Source organism: Trachymyrmex cornetzi, unplaced genomic scaffold, assembly GCF_001594075.2.
Source record: "Trachymyrmex cornetzi isolate Tcor2-1 unplaced genomic scaffold, Tcor1.1 scaffold61, whole genome shotgun sequence".
Classification (NCBI taxonomy): Eukaryota; Metazoa; Arthropoda; class Insecta; order Hymenoptera; family Formicidae; genus Trachymyrmex; species Trachymyrmex cornetzi.
The window spans coordinates 1309952-1330636 of record NW_017299926.1 but is presented as its reverse complement, the minus strand read 5'-3'; the positions used below and the strand labels follow the sequence as shown (position 1 = coordinate 1330636).

Genomic DNA, 20685 nt, shown 5'->3' with positions numbered 1-20685 from the left:
GAAAACGAGCTAGTGATATACGAACCCGCATTCTTTACTATCCGTTGTTTGGATTTACAACTTTTTTTCTCCGCACGTTTCCATTCTACCACATGTCATATTGTCAGCGAACCTGATAAATGAGCATTCGATACTATCGAGAAACTCTAATCCCTTAAAAAACTTGATGCAAAAACGTATTTATTTATTGGATCTGTTTTTTCTTATATACTTTATATATCTTACGGTATTTGATACAAAATATGTAAATTCTCATATTTTTGCAAGAAATTAACAGCGACTGACGGGAAACACAAAGACATATACTAAAGTTTAAGAAATATAGTAAATGTAATTAACAAAGTTAGACTTTTGTATTAACAATATTAATTGAAAATGGACTGAGATGTATTTAGCACAAATGAAGAAGGTTATAGTCAAGGCGGGACTTGATGTCTAATAATATATATATATGTGTGAATTTTTATAATTTCCAATTTAAACACACACAAACTGCGCGTCAATTATTTATTGTTCTTGAAACACAGTCTTAGGCTGAAGCTGGAGTACGTAATATCACAAATGATAAGCAATTTAATATTATTGGTGCTAATAAACATCTTTAAAGCATGGTACATAATTTGCGAAAAATATCAAAAGGAATTCGATACTTTATATTAATCATGATAATAAAATTTTGAATTTTATTGTCAGAACGAATTTAAAAAAAAATAAAAACATGCATGCTATGACCAAATTTAAGCATACTACACATTACTATAATTACCAATTAATGTGGTATTACACGCGAAGATGACTCTCCAACGAACGGTTGAAAATCTCAGTAATTGATTCAGCCGCGGTCCTGACGCTCTAGATCCTCGTGAAATTATCGAACCGATTAATCGAAAGCATCGTAATTGCTTCCGGCTAATCTTGCTGTTACTTGGCAAAGAAATACTAATTACAGTAGAATAGATATTCTCGAGAATATTGTCGGTAGACACAAGACCGAAACGCAGTTGTATTTAATTTACTTCAAACTTTATTCCTACGTGTATTCGAAGAGAGTTTTATTATTAACATTGTTCTGTTATATCAATTTAGAAAGTTCACGTGCCCATCTGTTGCATCTGTTATTATCTATTATGTGTTCCACAGAGCAAAAGAAACGAAACTCGTTTCTTGAGAATGAAAAAGAGAGAAAGAGAACTAAATAATCGAATTAAATACTAAGAACTTTAATATCTATATATCTAAGGATTAAAGGATTTATAGATCCAATTACTGAAGCATTTAAGTATTTAAACACACAAAATTCTATAGAGCTTAGATACGGAAGAACTCGAGGTATTTAAACACTTTGAGAATAATGAACCTAAAAGAACGTAAGTAACTTACGTAATATATTCGAGACTTGACTTGCAATTATGTATCATCCGCTTGACATCGAAGCAAAATCTTATTTTATCTTTCAGTATCGTCTTAAGTATCGGCGACTCTCGATGAACATTTCCTCGATGCTTTACAAAGTTTCCAATCTTCGTGTCTAATATAAAATATCATTGTTCGTTTTATGCTAGTAAATCAAATTTTGTCTTCCTTCTAAGGAATATAATATTATCATGTTTACAACGTATGAGAGAAATATATTTACAATTTTGGATGTTAAATAATAATATATATGAGCACTAGTAAAAGAGGTGTTATTAAAGTGTCTTATCTTGTTGTGATGGATTGTGATATGTGTTTTCCATAATGTTATATATTAATTAAATTTTAAATAAATAAAACATACAGTATATATTGCGATAGTTATAACGTTATAAAAAAGAAATATACATTTACAAAGAAGTCCAGCGAGTAAAAGTGTGCGCGAGGTGTCTAATAAGCTTCTGAGTGTAATGTATAAATCTTCAACGATGACAATGACGAGAGTACGAAAAAAATACATTATAATGACTGAAGTGTTACTAAAAGTGGACTTTAATATGCGATAGATCACTTGTAATTAATGTAGACGCTAAACTTGTTATTCTGTGTTTGTGACCGTGTACCTGATTTACCTTAAAGTAAAGCAGTTAATACTTTAACAAAAATCGAGATTAACCTTTTAAAACTAAAGATTAGAAGAATCGAAATCGTGACTCAAGAGAAAAAAAAATGCGTGGCTTATATGTTCTTTTGATGGTGGGCGCACTAGTCGCCTCGTCTAGGGACGGGTTAAAATCATCGATCGGCCAGACTGATCATCAAAAATTGATGAGAAGCAATACTTCGTTGCCAAAGCTTAGCATCGGCCTGATAGTTCCGCACACGAGTTTTGGTGTGCGAGAATACACACGAGCCATCAATAAGGCCGTTCTCAATTTGCACAAAGGTCATGGCAGGACCAAAGGCCAGTCCAGATTCTCTTTCCTGGACAAATACGAGTTCACCCCATCGCAGGTCAATAGCACTATGATGAAGCTCACGCCGAGTCCGACAGGTAAATATTTTCGCGATTGATTGAGTCTCGGGGAGAATGCGTTTATTCTGTTGTCGGATACAAGGATTAATGTTAGTATTTTATGATATTCTCCTATAATTCGTTCCTGAAACAAATACGATAATATAAATATTTTTAACGAAAGAGTTATATAAAGTGACAATCTATTTTTCTTTATTTGCAAAAATATAATATAGAATAATAATGTAAAATTATATGATTTACATACATAAATTTATTTTCCGTTTCATATGATTTTACTTGATTTCTTCTAATGTTACACATTCTTAATCAATGGTTACATACAATTATATATTTTAGATATGGAATATACAATTTAGATAAATATTTTGAAGCTAATACAGGCTTGACAAAATATTACGCAAATCCGATAGGTAAATAAGCTACCATAAAATCAAGGGGAAACGAGTTTGCTTTGTAAATATATAACAGATGTCAGTGATATAACTTTATCGTAAGACTAGTAACAATGTTTTAACCCGGTAGACGGTGTGGGTCCATTGAAACCGCTTAGTTAAATCTGTTTGTTAAAAATGTTAAACAATTATCTTTACGTTACATCTGCAAAACAAATTGGATTATTTTTATTAAAATATACTTAGTATTTTTTCATTCTTTTTTATACGAATTTAAAAAAATATTATTTTGGTTTCTTGAAATTAAGTAGGATGCTTTTGAAATTAATTAATGCCTTTTAATTAACATAAGTCAAATGGATCGTACAAATTCAGCGTCAGTAACTATGCTACAGAGTTTTTATTAGCTCTAGAGAGTTAAGCTTAGGTTTTAGCTTGGGTTGTTATCAACGCGGAAAGAACGCTCTTGTTAAAGTAACTAAACATTTAGCTAGATACAGATCTGAAAACAAATTTTTTTAAATCAAAATAATTGTGTAGGGCGCTCAAACTGGTTGCTAAAATGTTAAAGTTTTTTGCAACATTATTTATTATGTTTGATTGTTCTACATGTTTATTATGTTTGATTGTTCTACATGATAATTTTGATAATTCAATAAATTGTTTTCAGATCCGTACCTAGCTAAATTTTTAGATACTTGAACAAAGTAATTGAACATTTTTTCTTATCAACTTAATAAAGGAATAGATATAATAGGTCATCGTTTCTATTATTTAGGTATTTTGACGGACAGATTTTATTTAATGTACATAATAGTTTTAGACTATTTTAGAACGTTTCATTAACAACAAAAAATCCGCAAGAGGTAAAGTTGTTTTAATGGTTTAGGTAGGTTGATATTTTTTTCCTTTATTTGGTGATGTTTGAAGTCTGCTCGCGTCGTGTGAACATCGCCAAGCAAACACAACTGTGCACAAACCTCTCGTAATTTCCCGTCTGACGACGTTGGTCAGGAAGATTTTACCATGGGAAGTATTTCTCTGCGCGTTGTTCGGCCGTAGAAGTGATGTACGACCTGTCGGAATTAACATTGGCGCATTGCGTTTCTTCGTATCTGAAAGATGTCCTAGAGAGCCAATATTTCAGGCTTAACTCACACGTTCATGACGACAGCGAGTAGACGATGTCAGTGTATTTACGCGTTTACTGTCACTCGGTATATGATTCTCGTCGTCCGAAATTTCCTCTTTCATCTATGTAATATTTAGACAGCACACTAGCTTCCAATCTCAATGTTTACATAGAACGACTGCGACCATATTACTTTAAATGACGATACACACACACACTTTGAGTTTGAAAAACCACCTTCTTTTAAGTGACACATAGGAAAAAAAATAACAGTAATCATATTATTAAAGTTTAAATAGTCATAGAGTGAAATTTTTTCGATATTCTTCTTTGTAATTACGAAAATTGTGTAGAATTATTGTATGTTTATCATTGCACATGATTACATTTTTGGAAATAATTATTGCTGAATGAAATGTAAAACAGTGTCAATATCGGTCAAATTGCTATATATAGTCACGAATTGATATTAAATTAGTCAACTTCAACTTATCTGATTTTAATGAATAAAATCAATGATATTTAAATGATTAAATAACTTGCAAATCTGATTAGTTGTGAAACATTTTAAATATTTAAATACTAAGTGTCGTGAATAAGTGATCGATTAAATGGTTATCGATTAAGCTCGTTTTATGCTAAACGTCAACTGTCGTTAGTTTCGTGTTTACGAGAACGCTACTACATATACTCTGCTCAAGCTTTTAGACTAATTGTGAGATATTTACGCAAGGAACGTTCAGCGTGCATTCAATTAAACTTATCTCGTCAATTTATACTTTGCTAAATGTAAAGAAGTTTGAAAATCACATTGCACTTTTTTTACTACTCGAATTATTTCGTCATGACGTAATACCAAATCCTTCTTCTACGAGTTCTAATTAAGAAAAAACTTTAAAATTTACGACTGAAGGTAAAATTGCTGCGTATTAAATTTATGAAAAATGTTCGGTTAAACGCGAACGGATAATTAAAATGTAATACATGCAATATATAATTTTTTAATAATGCCTTCACGTTATATTAATACTATAATAACAATATTTCTATTAATTCAATTACACGGTTAATAAAAATTCAGTTTATAACTATTACTTTCAAACAAATAATTATAAATATAATAATGATAAGATATAAATTATTATATCTCTCATTATTACGATATAACGAGAATAGAGAAATTCTCATTTATTTATGAATGTTTGATAATATTTTTAATATTTCGAAATACGTGCTTAATAAATGTAAAGTATACATTCTAATTAAATTCTAGTAAACGTATCTTAAAACAGTTATATGATATGATGGCGCTAACCGATAAATTTTAACCGATAAATTTTAACTCTTTTAATTTTTTTCTGGCATTCTTACAATATATTACACTTTTTCATTATTACTTCGTAGAAGTACATCCTTCGCAAATTGAAAAGAATTATATTTCTATCGTAATGATGTATTACGCCTATCATAAGATATTAAACATTGTTAAATAAATGATTATATACATAAACAGATGCAATCTATTTTTCAGTAGAATAAAGCCGTATATGGTCAGACATGATTAGATTTATATCTTTATGACTATAAAGGAGAAATTTTTTCGTCATACTTAAACTCTTAAACCTATATTTATTTGGAAGGATAGAATGGTTTCCATTAATTATGAAACTATGGAAGCCTATTCCACACGCTCATAATAGCCTGATTAATTAATATGTGGTTAAGCTGAACTATCAATATACAAGGGTTGGCCCGCAGCAGCCAAGGCAACATTCCCAAGCTAGTATCTCCGATTACGGTAGCGTAATCATTAGCGATATTGTAATTACCGGCGAAATATCTTTGCGGCCAATTATACGGAAGCCTCAATTTGTCAGGATTGTCGTTATTGGCATCGTAATTATTGGTCGAAACAAATGCGACCGATTTCTGGTTTGCAGCTAATGTAGATATGTTAATATTAATGGTTTAGGATTGGCGGAATCATGTTAAGTTGCTCACAAATATCACGATCAGAATAGCGTTACAAATATAGTTCTACGGAGGTGACTAATCTTGATGAATTGCGTGTTTAATTACGTTAACTGGATTTACGTCTGTATCAGTAAGGATTAATAGATTTTGTGAAATCGTAAGGTATATTCCACTAATATGTGCTACAGCATTATACAAAAATAGACGTACAATTTGGTAACGTGGAAAAAATTAATGTGTGATCACAGACTTACAATTAAATAAAACTGGATATTAATTTAACATTTGTCGAATGAGACGGGTAGCGTTCATATTTGATAATTTCATGCATCCAATTTTAAATGCCGTTTGCTGTTACAAGCGAGAATTCAACATTCCATTAGGAATTATTAATTTTCGCGGACACGCAAAATCGTAAATAACCTATTCATTGATTTAGACCAAACACCAACAAGTCATAAATAATCTGTTCGTTAATAACACTTGATGAGAGTTTAAAACAAGCGGTACCAATTTGTCCAGTTCGTCATCCACTTTTTGAACATTTACCACTTTCATGAGTACAATTATAATTTATAAATTTCCACACAAATGCAATAATGCAAAATGTCTATATATATATATGTATAAATACACACGCACACACGCACGCACGCACGCACACACACACACATATATATGTATGTATGTATATACATTTATTGATAAATGAATGAACAACTCTCTCAACATTAATAATGCAGTTTTATTGCGACTAACAAACAATACATTATTTATCAGAGATGAACCTTTTCGTTATATTTTTAATTGTTACAAATAATATTTAATTATAATATACCTTTTTAATTGTAACAAGTATTGCGTGTTTAGACCGTTTTATTGTATTAAAGTTCATTTTAAAGGTCTATGTACGTTCAATCTCAACAAATTACGAACGCATGGTCGACGAGGCACTCAACTACACAATATTCCAAAGTCAAGGTAGTTCCTGATCAAAGGAATTTACGTTAATCGACTTGCTGTTGCTTGATACAGATTGAGCTACTACATTCATGGTACTACGTTTTCACTAATTTAAAACAGGCCATAGTATATATACATATACAGAGAGAAGTGAAACTGGGCCTGTTAATTTAATATAATCATTTAAGAGATTTGTGGGTTCTACAGATTGTTAAAATATGTCTCTAAATCACCGTTATTTCTTTTGATAAGAATACCTAATATACGTTTTTTTCCGTCACAAGTAAAATAATTAAATAAATTACATAGGTACTCATGTTAACGTATTTATTATACTAGTTCCATTTCTATTGTAACATTGTTCATTAGAGGCACAGATTGCTACGCAAATATTATTTTATTGTGCCAAACTTGATTGTGGCTTTGTGTTGGAAACAATATATGTGAATAACTACTGTTACGTTAAAATAACATTATTTGATAATGTTAATGTAGTTACAAATCCAATTAAATAATGTATTTTATGATGTCGATATTAAAGGTATGAGTTTATTATTTACATACATATTTCAATTGTTCTCAGTGGCTAAATTGATTTTCGTTTGGTACTTTAGTCAAATTTTTTGTGAAAATCTCAAAATATATTATATAACTAAAAGATATACAACCAATCATGAATAGACTGGATTAATTAATCAATGGTTTCAATAATTGCAATAGTTATATATTTTAATGATTTATTTGCACATAATGTGACAATTATACTAAATAAATAACATAATATATGCACATAACATAGTAATGAATATGAAAGTGCAGTGTTCAAATATGCCAATATAATTTGATAACAAGGTGCGTACAATACTTATTATAACTCATAAATTATTCTAAAATTATAGATAAATTAAAGAGAGAATAAGATTGACTATAACGCATAAGTATATACAGACATGTTTCAAGAAATATAGTAAAAAATTAACGAAAGGAATACTCCTATAGCTGTTACTTCATAGACATAATTATTTATAGATATCTATAGATAAAGAAACATCAATTCTTTCATTTAAATATTTATAACTATTAGCAGGATAAAATCTAACCCTTTTAGTTTAATCGCTATTAAATTAGTAGTATAAAGATTGAAATAAAACAGCATTTATTTGTATACATATATGTTTATTAAATATACATGCTTCTAAATTTTTATAAAAATGTTTCGTGTTCAAATTACAGCTGTGTAATACATTTTAAAATTATTTCGAGTTGATCATTAAAGATCATATTGGACAAGACAAATCGGCTCTTCTATGGCGATTAATCATCTACTCGACTAGTACTTGGCAGAGCAGCAAAGTACTTGTATTTAATGAAATAACGTTATATTATAGCAGTATTTTCTGATTCAGAGAATATTTTCTCTGATTAATCGAATTAAATTATCGATTATACATACATTATGAGGATTATGAGACTTAAATTACACATGTGCGCGCGCGCGACCACCGTCGAAAGTGAAATAAATGCTGACAGCGAACTTTATCTTTAATGTACGGATTATTGAAATTTCAATATTAGAAAATTCATCATTAGAATTTTATTAGCAATTTTAATTTTAATGACAGATTTCTAATTATTGCGATATATTATCTGTGAGTTCAAAAGATTACAGTATCCTTACTTTTATGTTAAAAGCAACTAAAAATAAAAAATTCCTTAAGGAATAAAAAGCATAATCTAAAGTATTTACTTAAATCCAATCCCTGCTCTACATTGTCTTTTAACATCTCAATTCTGTGTTGTGACCTTGATGCTTTTTGCTTAAATTGGATCGGATAAAGTCAAATGGAAGAAGTATCACATGAAATAAAAATTAAAACTTTCTATTACACTAAAAATTTAAAACTTTCTAAAAAATTAAAACTTTCTATTACACTTTGTATTTCAAAACAATAGAGTGTAACCAAAACGAGGTCAGTCGGTCAAGCGTATTTCTGCGTGAGATAGGTCGAACTACATTCACAGTCGTCGTTTTGCTTTTCGCTTTTCGAAAAATGGGCGTGTCTGTGATAAAGGCGCAGAAATAAATTTAACGGGAAAGAATAACGTGGCGTAACTGGATGGTGGTAGTAAAAAATTAAAATTACGTGTACCATTTTATTCCTGCAACTAAGCGATAGTATTCGGCAACGAGATAAGCTTAATGGTTATACTGATGAAAAGAAAATCCATTTGATTTTACTGGATTATTGTAACTTGTAGAATATGGCACCGATTGCTTGTCGATATTTATTCAATTAGCTAATACAATCGCTTTGTAAAATTAAAAAAAAGTGAAAGCAAATCGGAAAAAGGAATTCATTATAAATACACATAAACGATTGTTATTTCCACGAATATTATTTTGTAACTTTCAAATGATTGACAATAATTAATCGTGTCGTGTTAAGAGATACTATATATGGATGGTAATAAAATAAAAAAAACTTTTAAAAATTTCCTCTAATAATAAGGAAATAAATATGGTAAAAAATTGGAATATTTTTTATTTATTAGAATTACTATTTATTATGAAATAATTGTTTGTGTTTCAGCTATCTTAGACTCGCTTTGCAAGGAGTTTCTTTCGGTGAACGTATCGGCCATCTTATATCTTATGAACTACGAGCAATACGGACGCAGTACGGCCAGCGCTCAATATTTTCTTCAATTGGCCGGTTACTTAGGAATTCCTGTGATTGCGTGGAATGCCGATAATTCTGGTCTGGAGAGAGTAAGTTATTACAACTAAAATGAGAAAAAAGTAAAAGAACTTTTTAATGTGTTCCTGCGCGTAAACAATATCTACAGATGAATTTTTCATTACGTCAAAGAATGTCTCAAGTTATATTGAAATATACGAGATGAAACAGCAGTTTGCAATAAAGCAAGTTCGGACTATTTACTTTTTCTCGTTCTGCACATAGAAATATTTTTTATAACATATAAAAGTGAAGTTAAAATTGAACTAAAATATAGTTTGTGTAAATAAACATATAGTTCGTGTACTTCGTCGACATTCACGAAACATAACGGGAATTCCGTTGGTTTGTAGCGGGCGTCGCAGAGTAGCCTGCAGCTGCAACTGGCACCGTCGCTGGAACATCAGACCGCGGCGATGCTGAGTATCCTGGAGAGGTACAAGTGGCATCAGTTTAGCGTAGTCACCTCGCAAATAGCTGGTCACGACGACTTCATACAGGCGGTCAGAGAGAGAATCTCCGACATGCAGGACACATTCAAGTTCACCATACTGAGCGCCATTCTGGTTACCGAACCGCACGATTTGCTCGAGTTAGTTAAAAGCGAGTCGCGAGTGATGCTACTGTACTCGACCAGAGAAGAGGCTACTCATATCCTGACCGCTGCAAGGGAATACAAAATTACTGGCGAGAATTATGTGTGGGTCGTCACGCAAAGCGTTATCGAGAATCTACAAAGTCCCAGTCAGTTTCCGGTCGGAATGTTAGGTGAGTCGCTAAACTATTCGTATCTATGTTCGCGGTCACTGGATTTACACATTCTCCTAATTTTAAAATACCATGAGGTCCGTGTGTACGAACTTCCAGTCAAATTGTGCGTAAACTATAATCAATATTATAACGTTCACGAAAATAAATAAAAAATTGTGACACATTTTAATTAAATTTACAATTTTTATATATAGTTTTAGACTAAAATTTTCTGCGATAATTTTATATCTGAAAAATTAAGCATTCTTCTGTCAGAAGCCTTCTTTCTCGTTTTATAATTAATTGAAAGAAGATCAAAATATATTCACAAAATTTAAAGATTACGTAATATCAAATACGTATTTATTATATTTTAGTTTAAAACTACATAAAAATATTATTAATTAGTCTAACACTACATAAAAATTATAAAACTATGTAAAATTAATTAAACTTATAATAAAAATTTAATTAAAATATATATTACGTTGAAAATAAATTAAAAATAACTATCTTTTCTAATTAAAAGAAAAACATAATGCATATATATATATGTGTGTGTGTACACAGTGTAACACGAAAACAATTCTAATTTAATCATTACACAGAATTCATTTAAAATAATGTATAATCTCACATCTCTTTCGAATGTGCTAGGCGTCGCGGTAAAACGGAGTATTTACGTCGGTTACACATATGTTAACATTCAGAGTACGCCTTTTATTGGTAAGAATGCATGGCTTTCGGGCGGTTAAACGGAAGAGTTATTCACACCGTGACCAGAATCGCGGAAACAGAAAATTGATTTCTTCCTTGAGAATTTTCTAAGAATATCCTTGAGAGAAAAATAAATTCGTCGAATTCCTTCTGGTGAACCATGTAGAATAACATAACTTAGATTGAATCTCTCGCGTCTGAATTTCTGTGAGCTAAAACTAGTGCGGTAAACTCGTTCTATGTATATAGAACGCAAACACCTCGTGCTCTTAAAACACGATTGCTATGAATCAAGCAAAGCAAACGTTGCTTGCTTATATTTAATATTCTCTGTCTTTTCCTTTCAAGTTCTTTCTGTTGCAAGAGTATATATATTCAACTATATTTATCCATATAAATCCACATTTATCTTACGTTAGCTAACACGAAAGAAAGTAAGAATTTTATGTTTTTCATCAAAAAGATGTTATACACTGCTTGCAGCTCTGCAAAACGAAATTGTGAAATTCAAGATTTTTCTGTATCTCGCTAAATTTTCAAAGAATATTTCGTCCTGAAATACATATCTCAAACAATATAGAAAATTTTTGTTGACTTGATTTTCACGGGTCAACTTCTGGTCGAAGAAAAAGAAGAAGCAACTCTGGCATGAACGTTTCTCAGCCTTGTGATACATTGATTTATCTTCATTTTTCTCTCTTTTTCGCATCCTGCTCACACTTTTGATGCTTATGGAAATGTAGTTGGCGCAGTGTATCGCATAAAAATCGGTTGAATAAAATCTTACAAAGCGTAAGTTCTCCGTGTTTCTATACGAAAAAAGATATATTCTTTGAACGTATAAAAAAGAGACAGTCAATATAAAAATATTTTTAAATATAAACAAAGTAAAATCAACAGCATGAATAACAAAAAAATTTATTATAAATTTGGATGAAATTCTTCTGTTATTTTTATCTGTTTATTTTATATATTAAGTTATATTATATCTACAAAATCCATTTTCCACTTATTTCTTAATTAAATTACAAATAAATATTTTTGGTATTTCAAGTTTAAAATTATATTTTTTACACAGGTTTTTAATATAAACAGAATCGTGAAATTATTCAAAAATAAACAACTAAAAAAGTATCAAATTGAATTAAAGTCTATAGTTATCTCAAAAATCCAAATTTTGTAAATCGCAAGTTTATGCGAAATTACGAATTATCAAAGAGAGTTTAAGCAATAAGCTCTATATCGAAAATTAAAATCAGTGTTTCATAAATTACTTTTAAGCTTATTCGGTTTTCCGCCCGTTTCTATCCGATTATCATCGGTAAAAGAAAGCAAAAAAAAAAAAGGAATGGAAAATCTTCTTTACACTGGCATGATTGAATTGGTATGTGCAAACTGATATAAATCTCGCTGGTAATAAAATTGCTTTAACAAATCCACCCGATATTTCTTTGCTACTGCAGGTGTACATTTCGATACGAGCAGTGAGAGTTTGGTAAGCGAAATCACCACGGCAATCAAGGTCTACGCTTATGGTGTCGAGGACTTTGTCAATGATCCGAAAAATGCGAATCGAAGTCTGAACACTCAATTGAGCTGCGAAGGCGTCGGTGAATCACGATGGAGCACAGGGGATCTATTTTTCAAGTAATTTCACATAATTTGCTAAAATGTGGATAGATTTGTTCATGCATCATTCATGCGGAACTTTCTAAATAGCAAGACTCAAATTTTCTTCAAATGGTATTATAGGAAATTTTTACAAACTTTGTAATAAATTAACAGAATTTTGTAAAAATGTTCGAGAATTATATTCTCGGGATAATACAGTATTTTATTTATTTTATGTAATGTTACAAAATGAAAATGTTTACTTTATTAAATGATTTAAATTTATTACACGTTACTTAATAAATTTAATATTATAATCTTATTATATAAATATATGTATATACATATCGCATTTAATATTTTATAATATATCTTTCAATATAATTTTTATAAAAGCTTACAGTTCTTGCTTTGTACATTATAGCACATTGTATCTTTCTCTCTCTCTCTCTCTCTCTTCAGATATTTGAAGAACGTTTCGGTCGAGGGTGATCAAGGAAAGCCAAACGTAGAGTTCACTCAAGATGGTGTGTTAAAGGCGGCGGAGTTGAAAATTATGAACCTTCGACCAGGAGTTAGCAAACAGCTCGTCTGGGAGGAGGTAAGTTCAAATCATCTGACATGCCAACCACGAAACTTTATCTTCTGGAAGCTATTGTTAGACGCAACGCGAGATGTGATGCATCTTTGAATGTTCAGAAATAAATACATGAAGACGAACGAATAATTAAATCAAAGCGCCGAATATCAAGATTAGAACCTTCACGGCACCCTCGCCAAACGAAACTGAATATTTTATTACGATGCCATTAATGCAAACGAAACGTTTGCATATATTTGCATAAAGTTGTATAACAGAAAGAACTTTTAGTATAAAAATTGGGTTAAAGACACACTAATTTTCTATTATATTCTAGCGAAGAAAAATACTTATACGCTGAAAAAAAACTTTTTTGGTCAGCGAATTATTATGACATAAAAAATAGGAATATCAAAAGTTAATAAATTTTTTATTTATTATATAAGATCTTTCTAATTATATATTTATGAATTAGACAAATTTTTACTAGAATCAAATATATATTTTATAAATACATGTTAAGAAAGGTTACGAACCAAAAAAAACAACATAAATATGTGAATAAAAGAAAACAATATAATTATCAAGAATTAAAACATATTAATAACAAACGTCGTTTCGAGCCCGATCGGGGCTCTTCAATGTTACATAAAAACATATGTACAATTAAACGGTTCTGCTAATATAACAAAATAAATTACAAAACATCTGATGTGAACTGGTCACTAAATTGTTAGCTGTAAATTCGCATTCTGTCGTTAATTTGATTCTACACTGTTAAATTTTATAGGGTCAAATTAACTTAATGCGAGTAGCCACTGCTTCTACTAAATATATCGTTATTTTTAACTAAAATGATAATTAAATTTGACACTATATAATATTAAATTGATACTGTATAGTATCAAATATAACCATTGTTTTAGTAAATAATAACGATATTATTGAGTAGGAGCAGTGGCGGCTCACATTAAGTTAATTTAATCCTATAAAATTTAACACGTCCGCAATGATATAGCGTGTAATTGTATATGTCAAAATAATAAACTCCTTATTTGATATCATAGTGCGTAAAATATTCACAAGCATCGTAAATTCAAAAATATCAAGTTAAATTCTATAAAAATAGTCAGAACAAAAGGTACATTATAATATCTAAATCAATAAAATGGCAAGAATAATAAGTACATTGATATAATATATAAAGCAATCAACGTCCATCTATAGAATTAAAAATACAATATAATCTTATGATAATAATTATCTTTAAATTATAATATTACAGTGTCCAATAATAAAAATTTCTTCGCATCTGTTCTAATACAAAAACTTTTCACCAAGTTGGTACACTTAATTCGACATTAACATAAGACTACAATTTTGAGAAGCAGTATTGTAAAGAAACGTTTCTATTGTCTGGCTGAGAAACACAAAGTGAAGGAATCGAAAAAGTGGGAGGTTATAAATAGAGAGAAAGGGAAAACAAGAAAATAAGAAGGAAGAAGATTAGGAGAGGGAAAAAGGTCGTATGATAGGAAGATGGGAATCATGTAACGATTCAGATTCACTTTGTTTATTTAGACCCTGGCTTTGCTTTTTAATATGAACCATTTCAGATATTAACCGTTTGTTATAGGAAGGTTCATTATCGAGGATTTTAACACTACTCTAATCAAAATTATGGTTGCAATCAATACGGAGGTTCGTGATAACATTTGGAGAGTCCGTTTTTTTATTTATGTCTGACTTATGTTCTTGCAATCTAGTTTTTAACTTCCTCTTTGTTTGACCCATATAACTGACATCCTTACAAAATATTTTATATACCACACCTTGATGTGATAAAAAATCTAATTGGTCTTTACCTCTTTTTATATAATTATTTAATGTGTTCGGAATGGAATAGGCCAATTTGGAATTCATTTTAAAGGCAATAGGTCTAAAGCTTTTAGAGACTGATTTGACATACGGTATGGTGAAAAATTTGTCAACAGAAATTTCTTTTTTAGGAAAATAAGAAATATGAGAGTTTTTGCATTTACGAATATAAAAAAGGAGTCTGTTATGAATCGTGGAGCATATGAAGTGGAGAGAATAGCCATTTTCTAAAAACATGTGAACAGCTTCTATAAGATTATGTTCTTGACATTTTGGGTGAGACAATAATATGATCTTATCTAAAGCCCCTATAATAACACCTCTTTTATGACATAAAGAGTGGTGAGAATGGAAATTGAGCAATTTCCGAACATGTAGGTTTCTGAAATCTATTAAAAACAATTCTATTATCTTCAACAATTATATAGTCGTGTATAAAATATTTAATCTGCCTTGAGTACCGCGATTTTAATGGTAAACTCTAACTATATATTTTATATGTTTCTAGTCGATGTTTATAGTCGATGAAAAAAATTTTCCAGTGAAATCGTAGTTAAATAAAACAAAATGAAAAATAAACTCACAGGTGCAACATTTCGTTAAATCAAAACTGTCGAAAAAAAGAATAAAAATACGCAATGGGCGGAAAGTTTTTTTTTTGCTGTGCACGAGCCGGCTTCAAACTGAAGAAGCGTTATCGAGTAAAAATGTAGAATTTATCGCCCTCGCTGTCGAAAAGGCTCAAAGGGGTCACGCTATATATAACTTCGTGATCGTCTCTTTCGTTACATTGGATTTACGGAGCTGAAGCCGCGGAATTGCGGTAAACTTTAACTTCCTTTTGCATCCGGCGCCGATGACGTTCCTTTTGCAATCTGCTCATCTGCTGCGGAGAACCGCAGTGTTACGCTATTAATCGGCCGAATAACTTCATATCGTAATCCGTCTCTTTTACCGTTTTCATTATGCGGCGCTAGATCATTCGCGATAATAAATTAATGTGACAGTGCAGGCTTTCATTAAGTCTCATTGAACCTATCACAGCGCACGAAGGCATACTCTGTTTAGCTGATGCTTTCTAGATATTGTCAGACCTGGATAGCTCATAATCGCGTTATGAAATGCTTTGCGAGATATTTCAGGACGCATCCGTTTCCTTCATAGAAATGGTAACACGATTGTCACGTACGCAGCAGTGGAGGTACTACTGCGTGGTGCTTTGTGGTAGATAAAACTAATATAGCATCTCTTAACGTGCGCAGTGGAAATTTTCGACGAGGAAGATATTATGTTAGGAAAATTTTCTTTTCTCTGAAGTTTATGATAAGTTTTGCATAAAATATTAGATACTAGAAAATTTATGATTTTCAAACGGCCGTAAACGTAATTTAAAAAATGTTAAATATATTTATACTATCTCTCTTATCATTATATTTTTAATTACTATTGCTATATTTTCATCAGTAATATTTTCGAAAATTTAATTTTATTATTAATTAAATAGTTACCGTTGAATTAACTAACTAATTTATCAAAATATCGTGTTCTGATAAATTATACAAAATAAGTGTGACATAAAATGTTTCGTAATTGGATTTCTGCACAATCTTTATTCAGCATATTTTTTCAAAATTAGCATCATATTGTAATGTATTATTGAGTGTCCGTTGAGATTTTTACTACGTTCGCAAATTTTACAGTGGTATCGAGTTTCACAAGTTTGATGGGAATTTCGTTAGAAATGCCAGCGAAGTTTAACTCCACCTTTCGACATTCCTCTCGTGACACGAATCCATCTTTGTTCAGTGAACCGTTTCATTCAGGAAATTCTTTCGTCACCTCATTAAAGTTTGAAACGCTTGCGTTGTGAAAATCACGACGTCTCGACACAGACAAGAATTTATCATCCATCCGCTTCAGTAAATTCGTCATTTGTGAAGAATGAGCTTACCATCAAGATAGACTTTTTTTGTCGAATAGCTGATAAAACTTTTATACTATGTGCTGGCTATTCATAATATATTATGATCCGAGTGCCGGTGGTCCACTCTACTTTAAAACATTGTTCTATTATTGATGTTCGATTAACTCTAGAAAGTCTCGAATCTTTTTGATGTAATACTATTTTTATAGTCTAGAAGTCCATAACAACATTGAAAAAAATATTAGAAATGCATTTATTATTCTTTATTATGTAAATATTATTTACAATACTTATAAAGCTAACTTAATCGTATGTTACTTCTTTCTATTATCACCATTTTTCATAAAAAAATAATATAAGAACGCGACACAATAACCTACAACCTTTTGGCATCTCACAAGATCAATTATTTTTCAAATTGCGCTTTTCTAGAACTTAGCTCTACGACAAGATAAAAAAAACCTACAAGATTTAAATTAAGATACCATATATATCATGTTTATCGAAAATGATGTTGACATTTCGTGTTTTGTTTAGTAACCCTTACCGTACCATGTACAATTTGGTGCCTCATCCATACTATCAAGGGTCACTAGAATCTCTTCGTTTTTTCACCTCTTCAAAATAATTCAAAAAATCTCTAAAAATTCACCAACAAACTTTCAACTTTTTAGAATAAATATTGACACTTTATTTTGGAAAATAATAAAATGTAGTGTATATATATAATTTATAATTACTGAAAAAAACTTGCACGAACAGGAATCGCTCGGTCACTAGTTATCCATATTAGTACGGTAAGGGTTAATCAATGCAAAAATGATCAGGTAGAAATTAACGGTGCAAGTTTTAATGCACATAAACCTCTATGCGTTTACATTTTTAATAAATTTCTAAAAGCTTTTATAGCAAGTATAATTATAATTATGAATTAATAATTTTTCATATAAATTAATAGCCATTTTACAGAAAATCTATGAAGTATGTAACATAATAAGAGTTAGGAATATTATGAAATAGGTTTAAGAGATCTTTTATCTTTTTAGGGTCTAATCTGAATGCGTGATAAACATATTATAAACTTTTTTTACAAGAATCCTCTTATAAAAACTTCTTATAAGTAAAAGAGTCCAGAAATGATAATTTTTTAGTTAAATTTCGAATATTTTTATAAAAATGTTTTAATCTTAATAATATAGAACACGTTTATATAATATTTATTATAATATTAAAAAAGTGAATAGCTTATTTAAGATAATATACGTCTGAAATACAGCTATGCACTATTTAAGTGTAAAGGAGATGCATTTATTATGCTACTTTTGTTCAAGCCTTATATTCGTTGTGACATTTATCTGCGCTCATCTTGGTATAAGGGTGTAATTAAAATCCTATTAATCCAGCACCTAGCTCGTCACGTAATGAAAGCTGCGCTAAAATTTCATTTGCTGCCCTGCAACCAACGCGGCTGAACACGAAACTTTGTTACGCCAACATGCGCGACCTCTTCGATTCTAACGATTCACGTTGGCTAGTCACGATTTTAATTATTTCTTTTAAAGACGATCATCTCGACACTTTGTTCCTCTAAAGACTAGAACCCATCGCGTGATATTTCAACCACGCCTGTCGACATCTCGTTTCTAATTATATCTTATGTCTGTACCATGTCAGCGTGAATTACCACCGACAGATTTCAGAGTATCAAGTTCTCATGTTTCTGTTTATCTCATTTTGACAGTGACATCCTTCCGTTTCACTGTGCTACAAATAATTAATTGAAGATATCGGAAGGCGGACTTGATATTTCCTGGGCAAGATTCAGCTGACAAGTTGATAAAGGAAAACAGGATTATAATGTACAGATGTAAAAGAAGAACGCATTTTATAATTAAAATATGAAGTATTTACATTTTTTTATTTGATTTGTTTAATGAGAAATAGCCGTTATGAGCAACTAAATAATACATATTTTTTGCAGAAAATATTGAATCTGGGATGTTAATAATATTCTTACGTCATATATAATGTACATTAGCATGGCGTAAATAATGCAATTAAATGCAAGTTGCTTTGTATCACGAATTCAATAGAATTTTAAAAGCATTGAAATATTTCGCATTTTTATAATGGCTGTACAATCAAGTTTACAACAATTTCAAAAAATTGTAATATCTCAAGGAAATTATACGTTGTTAATATTTTTTAGAAATATTATCATATATAATAATTCTTCTATGTAATTATAAATATGACACAAGATATTAGATTCATAATGAACAAATTGTTCTTTAAAATATTTTTTTTTAAACTTAAATTTTACAAAGCGATTGAGAAATTATATCGTGCTAGGATACATATATATATATATATATATATATATTTGTTTTCTACGCGAAAAAATTAAATCTTATATTAGTTTGCGGTATCTCTTCGTGGATATCTTTGATAGACTTTTACAAGGATAAATAGATTCGTCTGATTTATACATACAGTTGTTCGCGTGGTAATTTGAAGGAAATTAGATCTTCCTGATATCAATCCTCATATATAAAAGACGCCAGGTGTTCATGACAAAATTTCAACAGCACCAGTGATGCATCATTTTCTGCATGCGCATGTTTTCCCGTACATTTCGCTACTAAATTGCTGGCCTTTTGCAAAATAAGCGGATTATATCGGATCAAAATCTGCTCGATGCGAGCGGTATCGCGTGTGAAACGCGTCGATCGGCTAATCATGTTAGGTACATCCACTAAATTCCAATTCTCGACGCAAGAATCGCACCAAACTCGCCGGAACGCAGTTTACTCCAGAACCTGCTGTATTCGCGCAATCGTGCGAAATTAGGTCGTCACTTAGGAAGCTGCATGGAACTAGAATTAATTAGTATGCATGCATCAGAGTGGGATAACGTGCGATGTGTGACTCCGACAATCAACTGTATACAGATAAACGTGCTTCCGACGAATACTCGGCCATTTAATCGATATTTCAAACATACTTTGTGTATATGTCTCTGATATTCTCTTTTTCTCTGCCGCTTCTTTTCTTTCTCAGTTCACATTTTTACAGAATGAAGTAAATCGTATTAAACGATACGCTAAAAAATTACTCCAAATATAATATTTTACTACGTGTAGTTTATTAATTTCTTGTTTTTCATTTTTCTACAATTTTTTACTATTGTTACTTTTTCCTACTATTTCTTTTTTTTTCTTTAATTTTTAATCAAGTTATTGCTAATTATAACTGTATTCTGATAATTTGTGTCATACTTAAATATAGGGTAAAAGCAGGGATTATGGAATAGCTTTTTTTAAATTAACATTGCTCCGATATAAATGCATATGAAGACTTCAAATTTACACAGAACTTTTGAGGAATATGTTAGCTACAACATTCAATAAATGAAAATGATCCAAATTTAAGTCCAACGTTAATATTAACAAAAAAGTCAAAAGTGAGAAAATGCGGGGTCTAAAAAATAGGATGTAATATGGAATACCGATGAAATTTTGACCATAGTAATAAATAACACAATAAATAAAGTCCAAATTTGTTAATTTATATA

General features: G+C 30.5%; 1 protein-coding gene across 1 annotated transcript in view; it reads left to right on the top strand.

Annotated features, from left to right (window-relative positions):
- Nmdar2 (glutamate ionotropic receptor NMDA type subunit 2) overlaps positions 1–20685 on the top strand; it is a 230839-nt gene that overhangs the window by 173119 nt on the left and 37035 nt on the right. The window contains exons 4-7 of the mRNA XM_018516190.1: positions 9505–9683; positions 10005–10419; positions 12582–12765; positions 13192–13330. Coding sequence (XP_018371692.1) covers positions 9505–9683; positions 10005–10419; positions 12582–12765; positions 13192–13330 — 917 coding nt within the window. The remainder of the gene's footprint in view (positions 1–9504; positions 9684–10004; positions 10420–12581; positions 12766–13191; positions 13331–20685) is intronic.